General features: G+C 41.6%; 1 protein-coding gene across 3 annotated transcripts in view; it reads left to right on the top strand.

The window, feature by feature from the left end:
* ERCC8 (ERCC excision repair 8, CSA ubiquitin ligase complex subunit) overlaps window positions 1–17,405 on the top strand; it is a 40,442-nt gene extending 23,037 nt beyond the window's left edge. For 2 of the 3 annotated variants that reach the window (XM_083576243.1, XM_083576245.1), the window contains 6 exons: window positions 133–236; window positions 3,379–3,503; window positions 9,549–9,746; window positions 13,731–13,817; window positions 16,224–16,355; window positions 16,638–17,405. In XM_083576243.1, the coding sequence (XP_083432369.1) occupies window positions 133–236; window positions 3,379–3,503; window positions 9,549–9,746; window positions 13,731–13,817; window positions 16,224–16,292 (583 nt within the window). In that variant the 3' untranslated portion in view covers window positions 16,293–16,355; window positions 16,638–17,405. Of the gene's footprint in view, window positions 1–132; window positions 237–3,378; window positions 3,504–9,548; window positions 9,747–9,827; window positions 9,907–13,730; window positions 13,818–16,223; window positions 16,356–16,637 lie in introns of those variants that run through there. The other variant, XM_083576244.1, reaches the window with a different exon arrangement.
* Window positions 17,406–17,601: the final 196 nt, after the last annotated feature.

Raw genomic sequence — 17,601 nt, 5'->3', positions numbered from 1 at the left:
CATACTAATGTTAACAGAAAATTTCTAATCCAACCTAAGGACATCACTGCCTTTATGACAGAGTGAGGTAGGGTTGGATAGAAACCATGAATCTTGTCCATAAATCAATACAAGGTGTTGTTCTTCTTTTAGTGCTGACAGCAGAGTGAAATTGTGGGATGTAAGGAGAGCATCTGCTTGTCTGATTACTCTTGATCAACATAATGGTGAAAAGTCAAAAGCATCTTCTGAAGCAGGTAATCAGTATACATATGCAGTACACACAGGTCTCATTTTCCAAACCCAATGCCCAGGAAATCGTTTGTTAGATTATTTCCATTACAATATTTCATATGGGAACTTTTTTCCCCCAATGACATTTTTATCTAAAAAAATCTATTATACAATAAAATAGCAGCTACAAAAATACAAATCAAATAGGTAGAATATGGAGTCCTCTCTTAAAAGTAATTCTTAGCCCTTACCACACACAGAGGACCATAGCTCCCCCCAGCTCTCACCTGGGATCTTTCCTTTCTCCTCCCAGCCTCTCACTTTAGGAGGCCAACATTTCCCTGCCTCCCACCAAGGGTCCTCCATCCACCATCTGCCACCCCCATGAGCATACAATCTCTGGACTTTAATAAAGGCCCCAGATATAGGACTCCAAAGAAAGAAGAAAAAGAAAGAACAAAGAAAGAAAGAGAAATAAAATAAAGGCAAAAGAAGAAGAAACATTAGGAAAAGATACAAAAAGAAAACTTATCTGCCAGTTACATAAAAAAAGAAAAAATTATTTACAACATTCAGCCCATGCTAACATCCATCTTCTCCACTTTCTGTTAAACAATATATATTTTGTTCAAGTTGTCTCAGAATCATTCATTTCTTTTTCCCATGAAAAGTCCAAGATGGGTTTCCTAATTGTTATTATTATTAATAAATGTCAACCATATTTTTTCTTTTGACTTTACCTCCATTAATTTCCATCATTTTATTCCATTTTGAGTGATGGTAAATTATTCTATCCGTGTCCATTTTAAAGTCCCTCCACTGTGGAATATATGATCACATATTCCATAATTTTTTTCTTAGTATATAACCTTTAGTTCATGTCCAGTTCCATATGCTCAAATTCCATTTCCTGTTGTGTTTACAATAGTATCCCGATCTCCTCCTCTAAGACCTTCCATTTTGGGTCGTTCCCCCCCCCCAGTCTTTTTCCAGATATAGTACTCTGAAATCTGATAGTACACATCTGTCAGGCTGCTGCCAGCAACTTCCACGGCCGGTTGCCCAGGAACGTACACAGACAAAGAATGTTCTTACCATCTGCGGTTTATTCAGTATTTACAGAGAGAGGCTACAAAACCCAGCCTCTGGGATAATGGTGTTGTCCTGAGTGAATCTTCAACACCTCCCCCCCCCCCCTTCTCTTCCACTTACTCATTTGTCAAGCTCAACATCTCTCTTACGGGTGCTGAGAAGTTCCCCCAGTTTTTGAGCTCTTTGCTCTCCTACTTTCAAGGCTCACTGGGTTCTGGGAGAGGGGGAGTCTAGAATGCTTTTGAAAGACACTGTGTCTGTCAGCTGTGGCCCCCCGGTGCTTCTTCTACCTCCTTCTTCTCTCCCATTATTTCCCAACTTTCCCCTTCATCTGCCCCTGCGCTGTGACCTTCCTCAAACCCCTGTTGTAAGTCCAACTGTCTTCCACTTCTCTGGAAGGGTTAGGCTGGGGAAGCGGTCTCCACCATTCCTCCTCTGCCCAATCTCTGACATCATCATTCTCTCAATTCGCTCCATATCATATGCAGAATATTATCTGTCTGCTGGAACTGAAGGAAGGCCAGGACTAAAGTTTTCCCAAAGCTTCCCCCCCCCTGCAACTTGATCAATAACATATCCAGAAAATTCTCCACCTAAACATTTGTGATTTTAGCTTCTCCTTCTCCAAATGGAAGTCATTTCCATTGAAGCATCACCATCTGCTTTCTTCAATTTAACTATTTCATGATCCAGTCTTGCTAATTTTTCATCAATTTGGTCTGAAGCCTTTGAGTATTCCCCATTTCCATTTTCCATTTCATATCTCTCTGGTTCATTTTCTTCATCAAACGCTCATCTGATCATTTTTAATTGTTCAGCCATCATCTATTGAATAATACCAACAGTCACTGCAAGATAGAAAAGTACCTTTACCATACTGAATGCTTTTGATGTTCTGGATATTATTAGCAACTCAGTCTACTTTAACATTCCCACTTTAAAATCACAGCTGCAACATGTCTTATAGAAAATTCTTTCCCATGGCTAGTAATGGCCGCTTTACTTCAGTTTTTTCAATTCGTTAGTGGTAGGAAACAGAAAAGGGGTTAAATATTTTTCACACAGGGATTCCCCTGTTTAATCTTTATTGTCAACCATAGATCTGGCTTTTCACTCTGCCTTAGACACTTTAACAATCAATTTTCCTTTTTGTTTTTCTTAATGGCAGAAGGTAGAACTTGCAGATTTTTAGATCATAGATTTTAATCAGCTGATGTAGGGATCTCTTGTTACAGTTTTTCTTGTCCCAGAAGTATTTTTAAGAGAGGGTTTGATTGTGTGATATTTGGGCAGAATAGCTTGCCAGTTCATTCTAACTCCCGTCCAAGCTTCCAGACACAGACAGCAGGAAAATGGCCTCAAGCCAAGCGTTTGAGGTAAACTTCCAGATCACCCTTAACTCCAGAGTGATGAATAGTCGGACTATCTGTTTATTATCAGTTACCACATAATTATCTTCTGTCAACAGGAGCTAGCAGACAGATAGCCAAACCACCATTCATTTCCCCAGTAGTCCATATGAGAATATTTCTAATCCATGATTTGTCCAGTCTCTCCCCGCCCCATTCCCTCCATGGTTTCTTCTTGAAATGGCTGCAGCCAACCAGCAGAAGAGAGACAAAGGGAAAACTGATTTGTCTGATCACTCTTGCTTCCTGATTTGTCCGATCTCCATCCCCCCACCCCCCCGCATGGTTTCTACCCGAAAATAGTTGCTGCCGACCAGAAAAGCACAAACAAGGAAGTGGGCAAACTCTGGCTATTCAAATATATGAATCAACCATTCACTTAGCGATATATGGGCATAATTCTTTATGTTCAGATAAGTGAATTTGCAGATAACGTGTGTTCTGATAGCAGGACCCGCATTTACATGTATATCAAGTTCTTAAACATTTCAACACTTAAGCATTTGGTTTCACCCTTGGCGACAAGCATTGTCACATGATAGAATACATTGTTGTACCATTTCCCTTCCAAACACTGCAATTACAAATATTTTGCTGTGATGAGTTTTACATTTTGCTGTATCAAACTCTGTAGTACCCGGTGTTGTTCATATTTTCTTAACAGAAAATACTGCCCATAATGGAAGAGTTAATGGCTTGTGCTTCACAAATGATGGACTTCACCTTCTGACATTTGGTACAGATGACCGCATGAGACTCTGGAACAGTTCCAGTGGAGAGAATACATTAGTAAGTTGAGGAAGTTGTTGGGGGGTTTTGGGGGGGCAACTTAGACTGCGTACAGTTTTGTTTTCATTATAACCTATGACTAAACAAGTTGGTCCTGATATTGAGGAATGTAATGTATGTGACTCCCCTATTATGCATGTTCAACTCACGACCATTTATACACCATAAATGGGCCACAAAAAGGCACAAAAACTGCATGAACTGTGCAAAAAGAGTGGGGGAAACAGCTAGCAATTCTAGGAGCTTTTTCAACTACATCCTATGAGTTGTTGCACCAACCTTTGGGACCTATGGAGAGTTGGAGTTTGAGAAAGGAGGTTTGCTGGAAGTGATTCTAGAGGAGTTTGGGGGATTCAAGTCAGCCTGGTAAGTGCTGTTGGTTTGTAAAATGGTTTTTCAAGGGTTTCCAGAGGTTTAGAGGATGTTTATAGGCTTTTTAGATGGCGTCCCCCACTGTACGCAATTTCACATATACACACAGTACCCAGGAAACATAACCTTGTTCACTTGCACACTGTGCAACCCATGTTATGAGACTTTTTCAGGTCACTTGGAAATATTTATCTTGCAGCTTGGTCTCTGGAATGATGCTGTAATCTCCACTGCCTCAGACTTGGCTGCCACAGATGTTGTAATGGTAGAATTAACTTCTTAATAACTTAATTTGTTTGCCCTTTCAATCAAGTGTTAAAAATAAACTCTGTAAGAGCCACTTGTTGAACAGCAGAGGGCTGGGCACTCCACAATGGACAAAATTATGTTTTCCCCCCATCCATCCTTACCATCAGGCTATTGATTTTCATAAACTGCTACACTGAGTTGTAGCAAACTTTCAATCTACATGCTGTTTCCCATCCCTGGAAGGCAGCAGAGTATGGGAACCTGGACACACCCAACAGAACATGCCTTATATGTTTTACTGCCACTGTCACAGGCAGTATGCCCCTGAATACCCATTGCTGGGAATCACAATAGGAGCGAGTGCTGTTGTTTTCAGGTCCTGATTTTGAGCTTCCCATAGGCATCTGGTTGGTCATGGTGAGAATAAGATGCTGGTCTAGATGGGCCATTGACCTGACTCATCAAGCTCTTCTTATGTTCTCACATGGCTTGAATTCTAACTTCCCTTCTGTGAACTGCACACATTCATGGTAGGCCATGCCACCATCTTCCCTCTTCAGCTTCCTGTACCTTTGAAAATATGCTCTTGAGGGTTGTAAGACAATGGGGAAGCTTTGAAAAATGTTGCAGGGATCTGCAAAAGGAATGAGAAATCACTCTGCCTTGTGAAATGGAAGAGCAGCTCAGGTTCCAAGTCAGTGCATTTCCACAAATTTTGTATTTTCATTTATTTTATTTTATTTCTGTGTCGCTTTTCACTCACATGAGTCACAAAGTGGCTTACATACAATAAATAATAACATAGCAGAACATCGCAATTACAACACAAATCGGTTTCCAGCCATGCCCACGATCAATGGGGATTGTTCTTCGCAGTCCTCCGGGGGCTAGGAAGAAGTTCAGGCAGGGAAAAGGAAGGAAATGAGGCATAAATACTCTTGATGCTCTCCAGTGGGGTCTGGGGAGTTCACTGCATCCTGCAGGGAGATCAGGGAGTGTGCCCCTGCCATGGACAACCCTCCATTACCAGCATAATTTGGGGAAAGTTCTTCCTTAATCTGGATAATTGGCATTCATCAAGTGGCGCTTCCAAAGCATCATATCCAAATCGATCAGCTGCCAAAAGAACTGGGACTGGTTTTGTGAAGGTATTTGAAAGCTTTTCTGAAGCTTGAGAATCTCTACAACAGCTGTGAAAGGAAATGGGAAGGACAAGGTGCTTTGTGCTTTCTTATGGTTTTCTCATGGTCTTTTTCTCTCCTGTCCTCTACACAACGAAGAGGCGTGTGTAGTTGCTACTCTGCTTGTCACTTTGAAGGGGGGGGACTTCTGATTTATGCTTTACAAGGAATTTAATAAGGTTTTGCTATGTTCCACGCTCCCTCGACCAAGGGTGAATGGACTTTATTTACGACCACTTCTGGATGGGGGTGTTGTTGGATAAATGCAGTGAGGAAAAGGGGATATGACCCACAGCTGGACAGTTGTTGAAGAGTGGCTGAAGCTGAGAAAATATTTTGATGTGTGTTGTGTGCCAAAAAAGAATTGCAAAGGGAAATTTAATGGCGGAAGTCTGAAAAGTTCACTCCACGAGTTATCTATGGCTGTGGTTCTCATGTTAGTTTGATAACAGCGGAATGGAATGAAATGTGACCTTATACCACTCAGACCAACACTGCAAAGAATGGAACAACAAGAGAAGGAACTGAACTCTTTTAACACGCCAGGTCTGGAATGAAATGAACATAAAGACTACACACGTGAAATGGATTATAAATATGTAAGATGTAACCAAGGTTGCTGTTTGTAAGGTGAAAAAGCGGACAGCTGGAAGAATGGCTTAATGACAAGTGAAGAATGTCAACTGGAGACTAAATAAGAAAGGAAGCAGTGAAAAGGGAATATCTTGGACATACGATTGTAACGGAAATGAGAAACCTGAGTTTAAGAAATTGTATTAAAGTAATTTGTTTCGATTTTTAATAATTGGGGGGGAATAAAAATAATTAAAAAAACAACAATTACAATACAAATCATATAAAATAATTAACAAATAATCAGTAAAACAATTACAGAACATCAGTAAAACAACTACCGTCTATAAAACACTATTTACAAAGCAACTTAAAAAATAGGCTAAACAGCACAGCCACAAGAAAAGTCACATTATAAAATTCACAAAGCATTACAACAGTCATATTCCACAGAACATTATCAACAGCATTAACAAACTGACAACCAAACACAGACTAAGCACTGTTGAATTCACATATATTTTGGATTAATTCTGGTTAAAGAAAATGAATATATTATCTTTTTTAAACTCAAGGCCCCATTGCTGCAATCAGCTCTTAAAAATTAAAAGTCCATCTTGTCTCCTTAGAAGAAAATAACTACAAACAAATCTTTAAACATACCTTCCTTTAGTTGCATGTAAACGACTCTGGCAAGTGTCATGAAAACCAGAAGAAATGCCCATAAATATTTTGTGGTCTGATCTGAGTTACAGTAAATGGCATACAACAGTATGTCAAAATCTTGATGCCTGAGTTATAGGTTGATTTTCCCTGTAGCAGCTGTATGTACAACAATGTGTATAGCTCCAGTGAGCTAGCATGTACAAACATAGTAGTAGTGTTTATCTGGATTTTGGTCTGCATCTTCTTCAAGGATGTTCTGTGACATTTGAAGCCAAAGTCATTGAGCAGTGGAAGGAAACCTCTGTGTCACGGGTGTCTTCATTTGGCCTGCCAGGCTGTTTTGAGCAAGCCACACTCACCTCCCCTATACTTGACATCAGGTGTGTGGCGTTTGGCTTTCCTGTCCTGATTTGTTGGTGTCATTAGAGGTCTTGCTGCATGGCATGACAGTAGTTTTCCAAACAATTTGGCCTCCAGCAAAGAACAGGTGTTCGCTCTAAATGATGATACAGCAGCGAGCTACTCCTGAAAATATTTCTGATTACACCATCCAACTCATTGAAATGAGTCTACAATTTATTTAATCCATACTTATGTTGCACAAATGGGTGGCTGCTTCTGAAACTTTGTGTGTCATATTTTCAGCATTTGTTGCTGTGAGCCCATAATCAAAGGTATTTGAGGGAGCAATTATATTCTTGAATCCTGAATCTTCCAGAAGGGTAATCGCCTTCCACTGCATGTTACAAGATCTACAAATTTAATTCATCACTATTCACTTGAACTTTTCCTGTGAAAAGCTGCATATAAAGTACTTTGCAAAGAGACAGTGGACTTTTTCTTCTGTAATTCACCATATATTCTTGTTATCTTTCTCTTTAAAACAAAAGTTTATTGCATTATTCCAGGTGATGTCTCTGTGCATGCCTTTCATGTTGTCTGTTTTCCAATTCCCTACCATACTGTACAGTAAGCCACTGGAAACTGCATGTATAATTCCAACTAGGAAAGACAATCTGCTGAAAGCAAGAGAAGTTATTCTTGCTTTTATTTTTCTTCTCCCTTGGGCAAACAAAACTTGCTGTTAGTTGTAATGTCAGGTTAAGTTTTTCAGCCTATATCAACTTTATTGCACATCACCAATACAGTAAGTGGATCTCTGCTAGTTTCATGAATCATCTTCCCTTTTTCTCACTCCGGCTTACTTTTAATTTAAGAAGCAGAAATAATTTTCACAAGTGAGTAACTTGTTTCAGCTGAAAGAATGAACAGAAGGTTTTTCCAGGGACAGGTCACCCTCCCAACCTCTGTCATTTCCTCCAGGCTTCTGGCTTGGAGACTAATCTAGGTTTCTGGTTGCTGTTCCCTGCAGCCACACAAAGCTTCATTGCTCAAGTAGAACTGAAAAGTAAGTTTCTACAATAATATTGCCCCTTGGATTCAGTTATTGGGTTATAATTTTTCAACAGATTACCTCCGCTGGGATTTAGCTCCTGACACACAATGTATTTGATGCGCCTTTATTTCCGTTGCAGTGATGCTTTCATAAATTAAATGGGTAGTACTTAACCTTCTCATCTTCACACAGCTGCCTAACTCACTAGTTACTATGACATTGTGGCCAGCTGTGCTTTCCCTCATGTCCCTTGTCTAAGACCTGGACAAGACAGTTGACTTTGAAGATGATCCAAAAGCTATGGGTAACAAACTGGATACAAGCTGGTCAGATTCTGAGACAAGTTAAAAATTTTCTAGTCTTTAAAAGAATTTATCTGGCTGCCTGACCATGTCCAAGTCCAATTCAGAGAACCCGTTCTTACTTTTAAAGCCCTAAGTCAGGGGTGGCCAACTCCCAAGAGACTGTGATCTACTCACAGAGTTAAAAACTGGCAGTGGGTTCAGGTCAAAGTTGTTGAGCTTCTTTTTATGGGCTGCAGGGCTACAATGTTTAACTTTTTTTAGGGGAGCCAAAGTCCTTGGGCTTCTTTGGGGGGAGCCAGTGATCTACCACAGACGTCCAGTGATCTACCGGTAAATCATGATCTACCTGTTGGACGTGCCTGCCCTAAGTGGTTCGGGCCCCAGGTAGAGTCTGCTTCTATATCAACCTGGTTGTGTTCCAAGGGCACCAAAAGCTCAGTGGTGAGGAATGAAGGGACTGAGCTGGCACACCCAGGACATTTGGGATAGGGCACTGTGTGCTCCCTTCATGCACAGTAGGGCTCATATAGTATGCCACCCAGGCGATATTATGCATAACAGAGAATTTTATAATCTGGCCATCACACTAGAGAGAGCCGGATACAGTTGTGCCTTGGTTCTTGTATGCCCTGTGACTCGAACATTTTGGCTCCCGAACGCCGCAAACCTGGAAGTAAGTAAGGTTTGTGAACGTTTTTGGGAAGCCGAACATCCACCGTGGCCTCCGATTGAGTGCAGGAAGCTCCTGCAGCCAATTGGAAGCCGCGCCTTGGTTTTTGAATGTTTTCGGAAGTGGAACGGACTTCTGGAACAGATTCCGTTGGAGAACCAAGGTACGACTGTACTAAAAAACATATATCCTTGACTGTAAGAATGCATGGACTGAAGGACTCTGCCATGTCTTTGTGATCAAAATACACGTGCACCAGCTTAGTAAACACAGGTGAGTTTAGTCCAGCTGGTTAATGGTTTGGTTGCCTTTCTGGGAATATACTGCATATATATTACGGTCTGTTCAAGACCAGGTAAATAGTCTTCAGGAAAGAGAGTCTACTCCTGCTGGCTAGCTGCTTCCCCTTTTGATCTCACGTTTTGTTCTGATGCTATCAAGTTACAAGATAACCCTGAGCCATCAACGTCAAATCTGAAACTCTATAAAATGTGACAGGTGTGTGAGTATGCAATCAACAGTATAATGACAGGAAGTGAGCTACAGTTTGTAAATGTAATGAATGATCATCGTATACCTGCGTTGTGACATCAGGAGTTAGCTTTAAAATCTTGTATCTTTACATCTTAACAGGTGAATTACGGGAAGGTGTGCAATGAAAGTAGAAAAGGACTCAAATTTACAGTCTCGCATGGCTGTAGCCCGGAATTTGCATTTGTGCCATACGGTAGCACTATTGCTATTTATACAATTTACTCAGGAAATCGAATGGCTATGCTTGGGGGACATTATAGTTCCGTCGACTGCTGTGTCTTTCATCCTAATTTTCAGGTAAGTGAAGTCCTCTGGCTGATTTTTAGGTTGTTTAGCCTACAAACAGACCAGTTATGTTTTCACTTTTGTTTGCCTCAGTACCCGATAATAAGAGATATACTGCATCTGTACATGAAGGATCTTCCTTGCTGTTATGACTAATGGGCCAGAAGGAGTGGTCAGTATTATCTGAAAGGGTTCAATTAAATAAATTACTGCATTAGCAATGAGTAGTTCTCACTGAAGAAGCATCTTATTTGTGTTTTAAAAACACACACCCTGAAAATAATTAATACTCAAAAGTGATAGATATGGGGGTTATAGGTTTCACACCTTTTGCCTAATTAGAGTTCATGAGTGCTCAAATTGACTGGAAAATATCCATAATGTATTGAAATAATGTTTGGGAGCATCCCTGAAAAGATACATAAAAATATTTGTAGAGATTGAGGTTTGCTCTCTCTTCTGCATATTATATATACTAAAAAATACTAATTTAGCTTGCTATCTGATGCTGAATAGTGATACGTTGTATCTCTATTGAGGTAACATTTCTTCTATAAAACGATACTTGCCCCCTACCTCATCTGCCAGTACGGTTCCCTCCAAATACTGGGAATGGAATTCCATTCCAGGTTCCCATATGAAAAGATATCCCTTCTTCTCCCCCCGCAAGCTTTTGTGTGGGTTCTCCCAACCCAGTTGTGGAGAGGAAACCTTATTGCACAAATGGAACTCCTTGCACAGGACTTCTACTGGCCGGGCTAGTCAACTGAATCCTCTCCTGTCTTAAACTGTTGTGGCTGGTATCATCTTGAGGAATTAAACTGGGTACTTAACTTTTTTATATAGCCTATGACCATAATGAAATTATTAGCCATTGCGGACATCAGTAAAGAGTAGCTTTCAATGAAAAAACACCCCAGTGTTTTGTTTTTGTTTTTAAAATGCAACTAAAGGCACATAATGGTGCTCAAGTGTGAACGCAAGTTGGCCATGATGCTAAGCAGGATACACGTTGTATAACATTCTCCTAACCTTAACATTTTATCTTAATCTGTGTGTTCCTAATGGGACATCTAATATGGAATTGGCACCAGCACAGCTATTAAACATATGAAATCCTAACTTGAAAGGCTGGCAGCATGGTGTAACATTTATGCAATAACTGACGTATATTATAATGGGTTTGCTGGCCTCAATAAAGGCGTCCTTGTGCCTAGCAATTTGCCTGATTGAGCTGTGCACACATGCAGCGCCCTAACTGTATTCAGATTCCATGGGAAATATTTTTAGATTGTGATGTGAAAAGAGGTGAGGTTGCTAAAGCTGCTTTGCTCCATTTAGAAATAAATTGACTTGTTAAAAAAAGCCTTTTCCCCTGAAGTGTCTTGTCCCAACACCTCTAGAGTCAAGTCATTTAAAGAAAGATTCATTTGTAAGTTTTCGAGAACTGCTGTAGCTGCTGTGTGCCACATTTGAAATGGTATCCTGAGTCTGCCCTGATTGCCACTATCATTATTATTTATTGAATTTGTTAGTCGCTGATTTTCTCCAAGGCAACCCAGAGCAATTTACAACCAAACAACAAAGCTATTGACCATGGGTTGTCCATGGGACACACTTTTTTTTGGAGTCTGAGATCCTTATTCCTTTGTGGGCATCCTTCTGGATATGCCAATAGTGAGTGTGGCCAGAAAACAGGTGGATGGGACAACAGATGTGTGGCTTACTCTTGTATGGTAGGCTGCATTTCAAGCATGCAAAGGCCAGAGGTTTCTACACATACCATAGGAGCCAACTCCTAGGGGCAGTGGGAGCTTTGGCCCCCACAATAAAATTATTGTGGGGGCTAGGCCCCCACAAAGTTGGTGGGCATTCCTATTCAAATAGTGTGTTTGCGCTGTGTCACGTGATCGATTGGGGTTGGGGCGGGGCTTACCTGGGCCTGTATTACACTGGTACTCTAAAACCAAAATAAGCTTTAAGATAAGCTTGCCATGGATTCCTAGCCCTGGTCATTAATATCTAGTTAGCATTTTGAAAAAAAATTTGGGGTGAGAGACTACTCAATAGCCCAGCTCATCGGGGTGCAAGTCCCCTCCAGGTCTAGGCAGTTAGTGAAAGAAGGAAGTTCCAGCCAAGTAATTTGGAGCAAAGCAGCAGTCAGTAGACCACAATCTTTATTGTTGCGCAACAGGTCTCCACAGGAGTAAGAACCCTGAGCATGGGGTGACATCCTCTTTTAAAACTTCTCTCTTTCCCCCAGAACACACTTCGAGCAGCATCATTGATACATCATCACTACATCACAAGCATGTCACAAATGGGGCAGGGTATACAAGGTTTACACAAGTTCAACATTCGGTCACTTTATCAGACACCTTTCTCAACACCAAAAGAACAATAAAACTCTTTACATATCCTTGCCCTCAGGACTTGTCTGGAGCTGGGCTTTCAGAACACTTGACTTGCTAAACTGCCTCTGCGGATGTCTCTTGTTGCCCCCTTGGTCACTCCCTAGGTGGGGTGCCGTGTATGTGCTCTCACGCTTGGGGAGTTACGGCAGGATGCCCTGTTCCTGCTGCCTACAGTGATTTCCTTCTTCTTGGTTCAGGGAGGGAGTTGGAGCCCAAATTCACCTTTCTTTAAATGTTAAAATGGCGTTGGAATGAGGAGAGTCGGTTAAAGTATGGATTTTCTACAAACTGATAAAGCTAGGTATATGCCCTGAGCTGTCAAGTCGAAAGGATATACAGTGGTACCTCATGTTGCGTAACCTCCAGGTTATGGAATCTTTGGGCAACAGCCGCGGCAAACCTGAAATATATACTTCTGGGTTTCTCTGCATGCAGAGAAGCAGCGCCTCTAGTTACGGATTGCACACGGCACCCCGAAACGAATTAAATCCATAACCAGAGGTACCACTGTATTCAGGCATAATATTTGTAACAACTTTAAAGATTGCCCCCTCCCTCCATTTGTCATTTCTGTAACATTAGTTAATTAGGCCTCATTTTGCTTTACTCTACTGATTAACATCAGTTCAACCTTTGGCCTATAGCAGGTCATGAATCATAATAAGTTAAAGTAAACATAAGTCAATTCATAAGTGAGATAGAATAAACTCGTTTATTGCTTGTTTGTCTGCTGCTCTGAGAGCCTTTTTGGCTGAATAGCAGGGTAAAAATGCTTTAAGCGGTAAGATGAAGTAGATGGAAATAAAAAATTAAGCAAGCTTAAGTTATTTATCCGTGTTTTTAAAATAAAATTACTACAGAAAAAGAATATGTTTATGCAGTGCACACGTGCATTGTAATTTAGGTGCTATACTTTTTAAAAGTTACAGTGGTGCCTCGCAAGACGAAATTAATCCGTTCCGCGAGTCTCTTCGTCTTGCGGTTTTTTCGTCTTGCGAAGCATGGCTATTAGCGGCTTAGCGGCTATTAACGGCTTAGCGGCTTTAAGAAAAAGGAAACAAACTCGCAAGAACTCGCAAGACATTTCGCCTTGCGAAGCGAGCCCATAGGGAAATTCGTCTTGCGGAACGACTCAAAAAACGGAAAACTCTTTCGTCTTGCGCGTTTTTCGTCTTGCGAGGCATTCGTCTTGCGAGGTACCACTGTACTTTATATTTTCATGCAGGGCTAATCCTGTAATCCCCCTCATCTACAACTTCAATACAACTATGTTGCTTTTATGAGGTATGCGAATAGAATTGGGCTTAGCTTCAGCGTGAATTTGCAGCAAATGACTTGAGATCCAACCTTAAATGCACTTCCTGGGAGTAAGTCCTCTTGCCCTTTGTGGGATTTGGGAATAAACATGCTCAAGATCACACTATTAGTCCCACTGATGTTGCTATGATTGGGAGAAGACTCCAGTGTGGATAATTTACTTCCTTTCCCCAGATCCCGCCCCCCCCCCCCATTTTGCCTCAAGCTCGCCTTCTTCAGTATTCAGTAACTGATCTGTGACTTTTTGTTGGTTCCTTCACGGCAGGAACTTTATAGTGGTGGGAGAGACGGCAATATCCTTGCCTGGGTACCATCTCTGAGAGAGCCGGAGCCTGATGATACTTCTGAAGAGGTAAATAGCTTTTCAGTAGAGCAAGATGAGAACTAGAGCATCTATACACAAGGGATATATTCTGTGCATGATAGTAAAGGAAGAAATCCCTGCATGTGAGCAATGAAGTCATTGTAAGAAAGATTTCTCACTGACATGGCTGGGATGATGGATTGTAACTCCATAAGCCTGAACAAGGTATCCATTCAGTTTAGGCTGCTGTAGTGCAGGACCTGATACATCATGTTCCTCTGCAGAACCATCACATCAGTACTGGATAATAGTTAACAGAAAGCAGAGTATAGAATTCCAGGTCCTGGAATTGTGTGGAATCCTATATGTTATGTGTTGTTGTTGTTGTTTATTACTTATACCCCGCCCATCTGACTGGGCCTCCCTAGCCACTCTGGGCAGCTTCCAACAGAATATTTAAAACACAATAAAATATCAAACATTAAAACCTTCCCTAAACAGGGCTGCCTTCAGATGTCTTCTAAAAGTCAGATAGTTGTTTATTTCCTTGACATCTATGGGAGGGTATTCCACAGGGCAGGCGCCACTACCGAGAAGGCCGTCTGTCGGGTTCCCTGTATCCTCATTCTCACAGTGAGGGAACCACCAGAAGGCTCTCGGCGCTGAACCTCAGTGTCCTGGCATAACGATGTGGGTGGAGACACTCCTTCAGATATACTGGGCTGAGGCCGTTTAGGGCTTTAAAAGTCAGCACCAACACTTTTAATTGTGCTCGAAAACATACTAGGAGCCAACGTAGGTCTTCCAGGACTGGTGTTACATGGTCTCAGGGGCCGCTCCCAGTCACCGGTCTAGCTGCCGCATTCTGGATTAGTTGTAGTTTCTGGGTCACCTTCAAAGGTAGAGTGCATTGCAATAGTCCAAGTGGGAGATAAGTAGAGCATGCACCACTCTGGCAAGACAAGTCTCAGCCTGTGTACCAGATGGAGCTGGTAAACAGCTGCCCTGGACACAGAAATCACATGCATCCCAACATGTGCAAAGTACTGTTCTGTCCCCACCCTTCTTCTTTTTTTGGCCCTGCTGTCCATCTAGATCCAGCTGGTATGTCCCCTCCCTTCTGCATTTAGCCTTTCCTTTATAAATAATAAAATTATTATTGTTGTGGTCAGGGAAATTAAAATGTCTTGAGAACTTAAGATACAGAATAAAATGCATACAGAACTGGGGGGGGGACTGGCTTGATTCCACAAATGCAACTGCATTTACAATACTCTGTACAGTTCTGGTCACCTCAAGAGTTGGAAAACATTTAGAAAAGGGCAATCAAAATGATCAAGGGGACTGAGTGGCACCCTATGAGGAAAGGTTGCTGCATTTGGGTTTAGAGAAAAGGTGAGAAAAGGGAAGACTTTCCAGAGTGAGAGACTGGGAGGAGAAAGGAAAGCTCCCAGGTGAGAGCTGAGTCTACCACTGTCTTTGTGAGACAAAGCTTTTGAGGGAGGACTCTGCATCTCCTCTTCTCTTTTTCTCTGTTTTTGTTTTTATTTTTATTTAGACTGGTTTCTTTTGTCTTATTGTCTTCTCTCTCTCTCTCTCTCTCTCTCTCTCTCTGTGTGTGTGTGTGTGTGTGTGTGTTGTTTACTGCCCTATAACCAGTGCTTTTTTTCTTTAAAAAATGTTTAAGGGTTCTCTCATTTTGACTCAGGAAAATCACCATTTTATTGTTCAAATCAGGAAAAATAAATACAGTAAATGGACAAAAGTACAAAGATTCACAAACTGTTTTGGGGTATGTGTACCCCTGTGTCCCCCCAGAAAAAAGCACTGCGTATACCCATATATTTCAGGGTGGTTCACAAAAAAAGTTTTTTAAAAAAGAAAAGGTGAGTAAGAGGTAACAGGATAGAATCACAGAATTGTAGAGTTGGAAGCGACCAAAGGGTCATCTAGTCCAACTCTCTGCAATGCAGGAATATCTTGCTCAATGTGGGCTAGAACCCAAGACCCTGTGATTAAGAGTCTCCTGCTCTACTAACTGAGCTACTCTCAATCCTACGCACGGCATGGGAAAAGTGAATAGAGGAGTTTTTCTCCCTCTCTCATAATACAAGAACTCATGGACATTCATCCAATGAAGCTGAATGTTGCAATCATGGAGTCAGAAGATTCAGGGCGGAAAAAAGCCAAAGTACTTCTAGTACATGGTTAAACCACAGAACTCCCATAGCAGACAGTGATTGCTACAAATTTGGATGGTTTTAAAAGAGGATTGCCGAAATCCACGCCTCCACTGTCAGACAGGACATCTGATTACCAGTTTCTGTGGGCAGAATGCTGTTGTGCTCTTGCTTGTGTGCTTCCCACAGGCATCTGGTTGACTACTGTGAGAACAGTAGATGGAATCTACTGACTAGATGGAATCGCTGATGGAATCTTCTCTTCTTTTTCCAGTTGCAGCCTCAGCAGGGCCTGAATCCTGCTTATGAAGATGCATGGAGTAGCAGCGACGAGGATGGATGAATTCTTAATAGGTTGTTGACATAAAACATTCAGCCATGCACAGTATTTTCTGAAGAAAGGATACAGTGGTGCCCCGCAAGACGAATGCCTCGCAAAACGAAAAACGCGCAAGACAAAAGGGTTTTTCGGTTTTTGTGTCGCTTCACTAGACGATTTTCCCTATGGGCTTGCTTCGCAAGACGAAACGTCTTGCGAGTTCTTGCGAGTTTGTTTCCTTTGTTCCTTTGTTTCCTTGTTTTCTTAAAGCCGCTAAGCCGTTAATAGCCGTGCTTCGCAAGACGAAAAAACCGCAAGTCGAAGAGACTCGCGGAACGGGTTAATTTCGTCTTGCGAGGCACCACTGTATTAAACCACGGGTCCAGACAACAGCCTTTTGTTTCAACTGTGCAGTGTTTCTTGTTTTAAAATAATACCAGATTTTTATGTTCCGTTTGCTACTTCATAAAAACAGGCCTGCTGGATAACGCAATTCCATGAGTTCCTGTGGTCTGAGGCAGTAATGCTTCTGAATACCAGTTGCTAGAAACAGCAGGAGGGGAGAGTATTGCAGGTTTCCCACAGGCATCTGGTGGGCCACTGTGAGAACAGGATGTTGGACCAGAGGGGCCATTGGCCTGATCCAGCAGGCTCTTGCCTTCTTATCTGTGTTGCTGGACTCCAGTTCCCTTTGGCTGTTCTGGCTGGGGCTGATGGGAGTTTTAGTCCATCAACATCTGAAGGGTCACAGGTTCCCCACCTGAACCTAAAGTATTTTTGAGGATGTCCCGAGGCAAAACTCTTCAGTTCTTAAGGAATAGTGCTTCAGAATTATAGGTGATCAGCTGGCAGGCATTAACTAATCATTTTGCCCCCAAGGCCTTACATTTTCTTGAAGGCCTGACATCTGACGTAGTTCAGATTCTAAAACAATCAAAGCTCAAAAATACTACTCACCGTCGAAAAATGAGCTTTTCGAGCTTATCAAGGGTGCAGTGAGATTAAGGGCCTCTATCTGAACAATAATCTTGATCATTTGATTATCCTTTTTACCCATTGTTGTCTTTTTAGTTGTATATATTGCTTGTTTTATGTTGCTATGGCTGTTGGCTAATGCAAATAAAGTTTATCTATCTATCTAATGAGCTTTTCTAAAGCACAGTTAACCTCCCAATGTTATATCTAAAGTCATATCATGGCGAACTATCTCTCCCAGCAACTCAAGGTGAAAGCTTCAGCGGCTTCTTCATCTTCCCACACCTGACCTCCAAAATTAACATTGTGTACTGTTTATTGGAACTGCTTATTAATTCTATTTGGCAGGCAGGAAGAC

This window comes from Podarcis filfolensis (genome assembly GCF_964270895.1).
Source record: "Podarcis filfolensis genome assembly, chromosome: 11".
In the NCBI taxonomy this organism is placed as follows: Eukaryota; Metazoa; Chordata; class Lepidosauria; order Squamata; family Lacertidae; genus Podarcis; species Podarcis filfolensis.
Note: the sequence above shows the minus strand (reverse complement) of the source record. Positions and strands in the feature narration are given on the sequence as shown.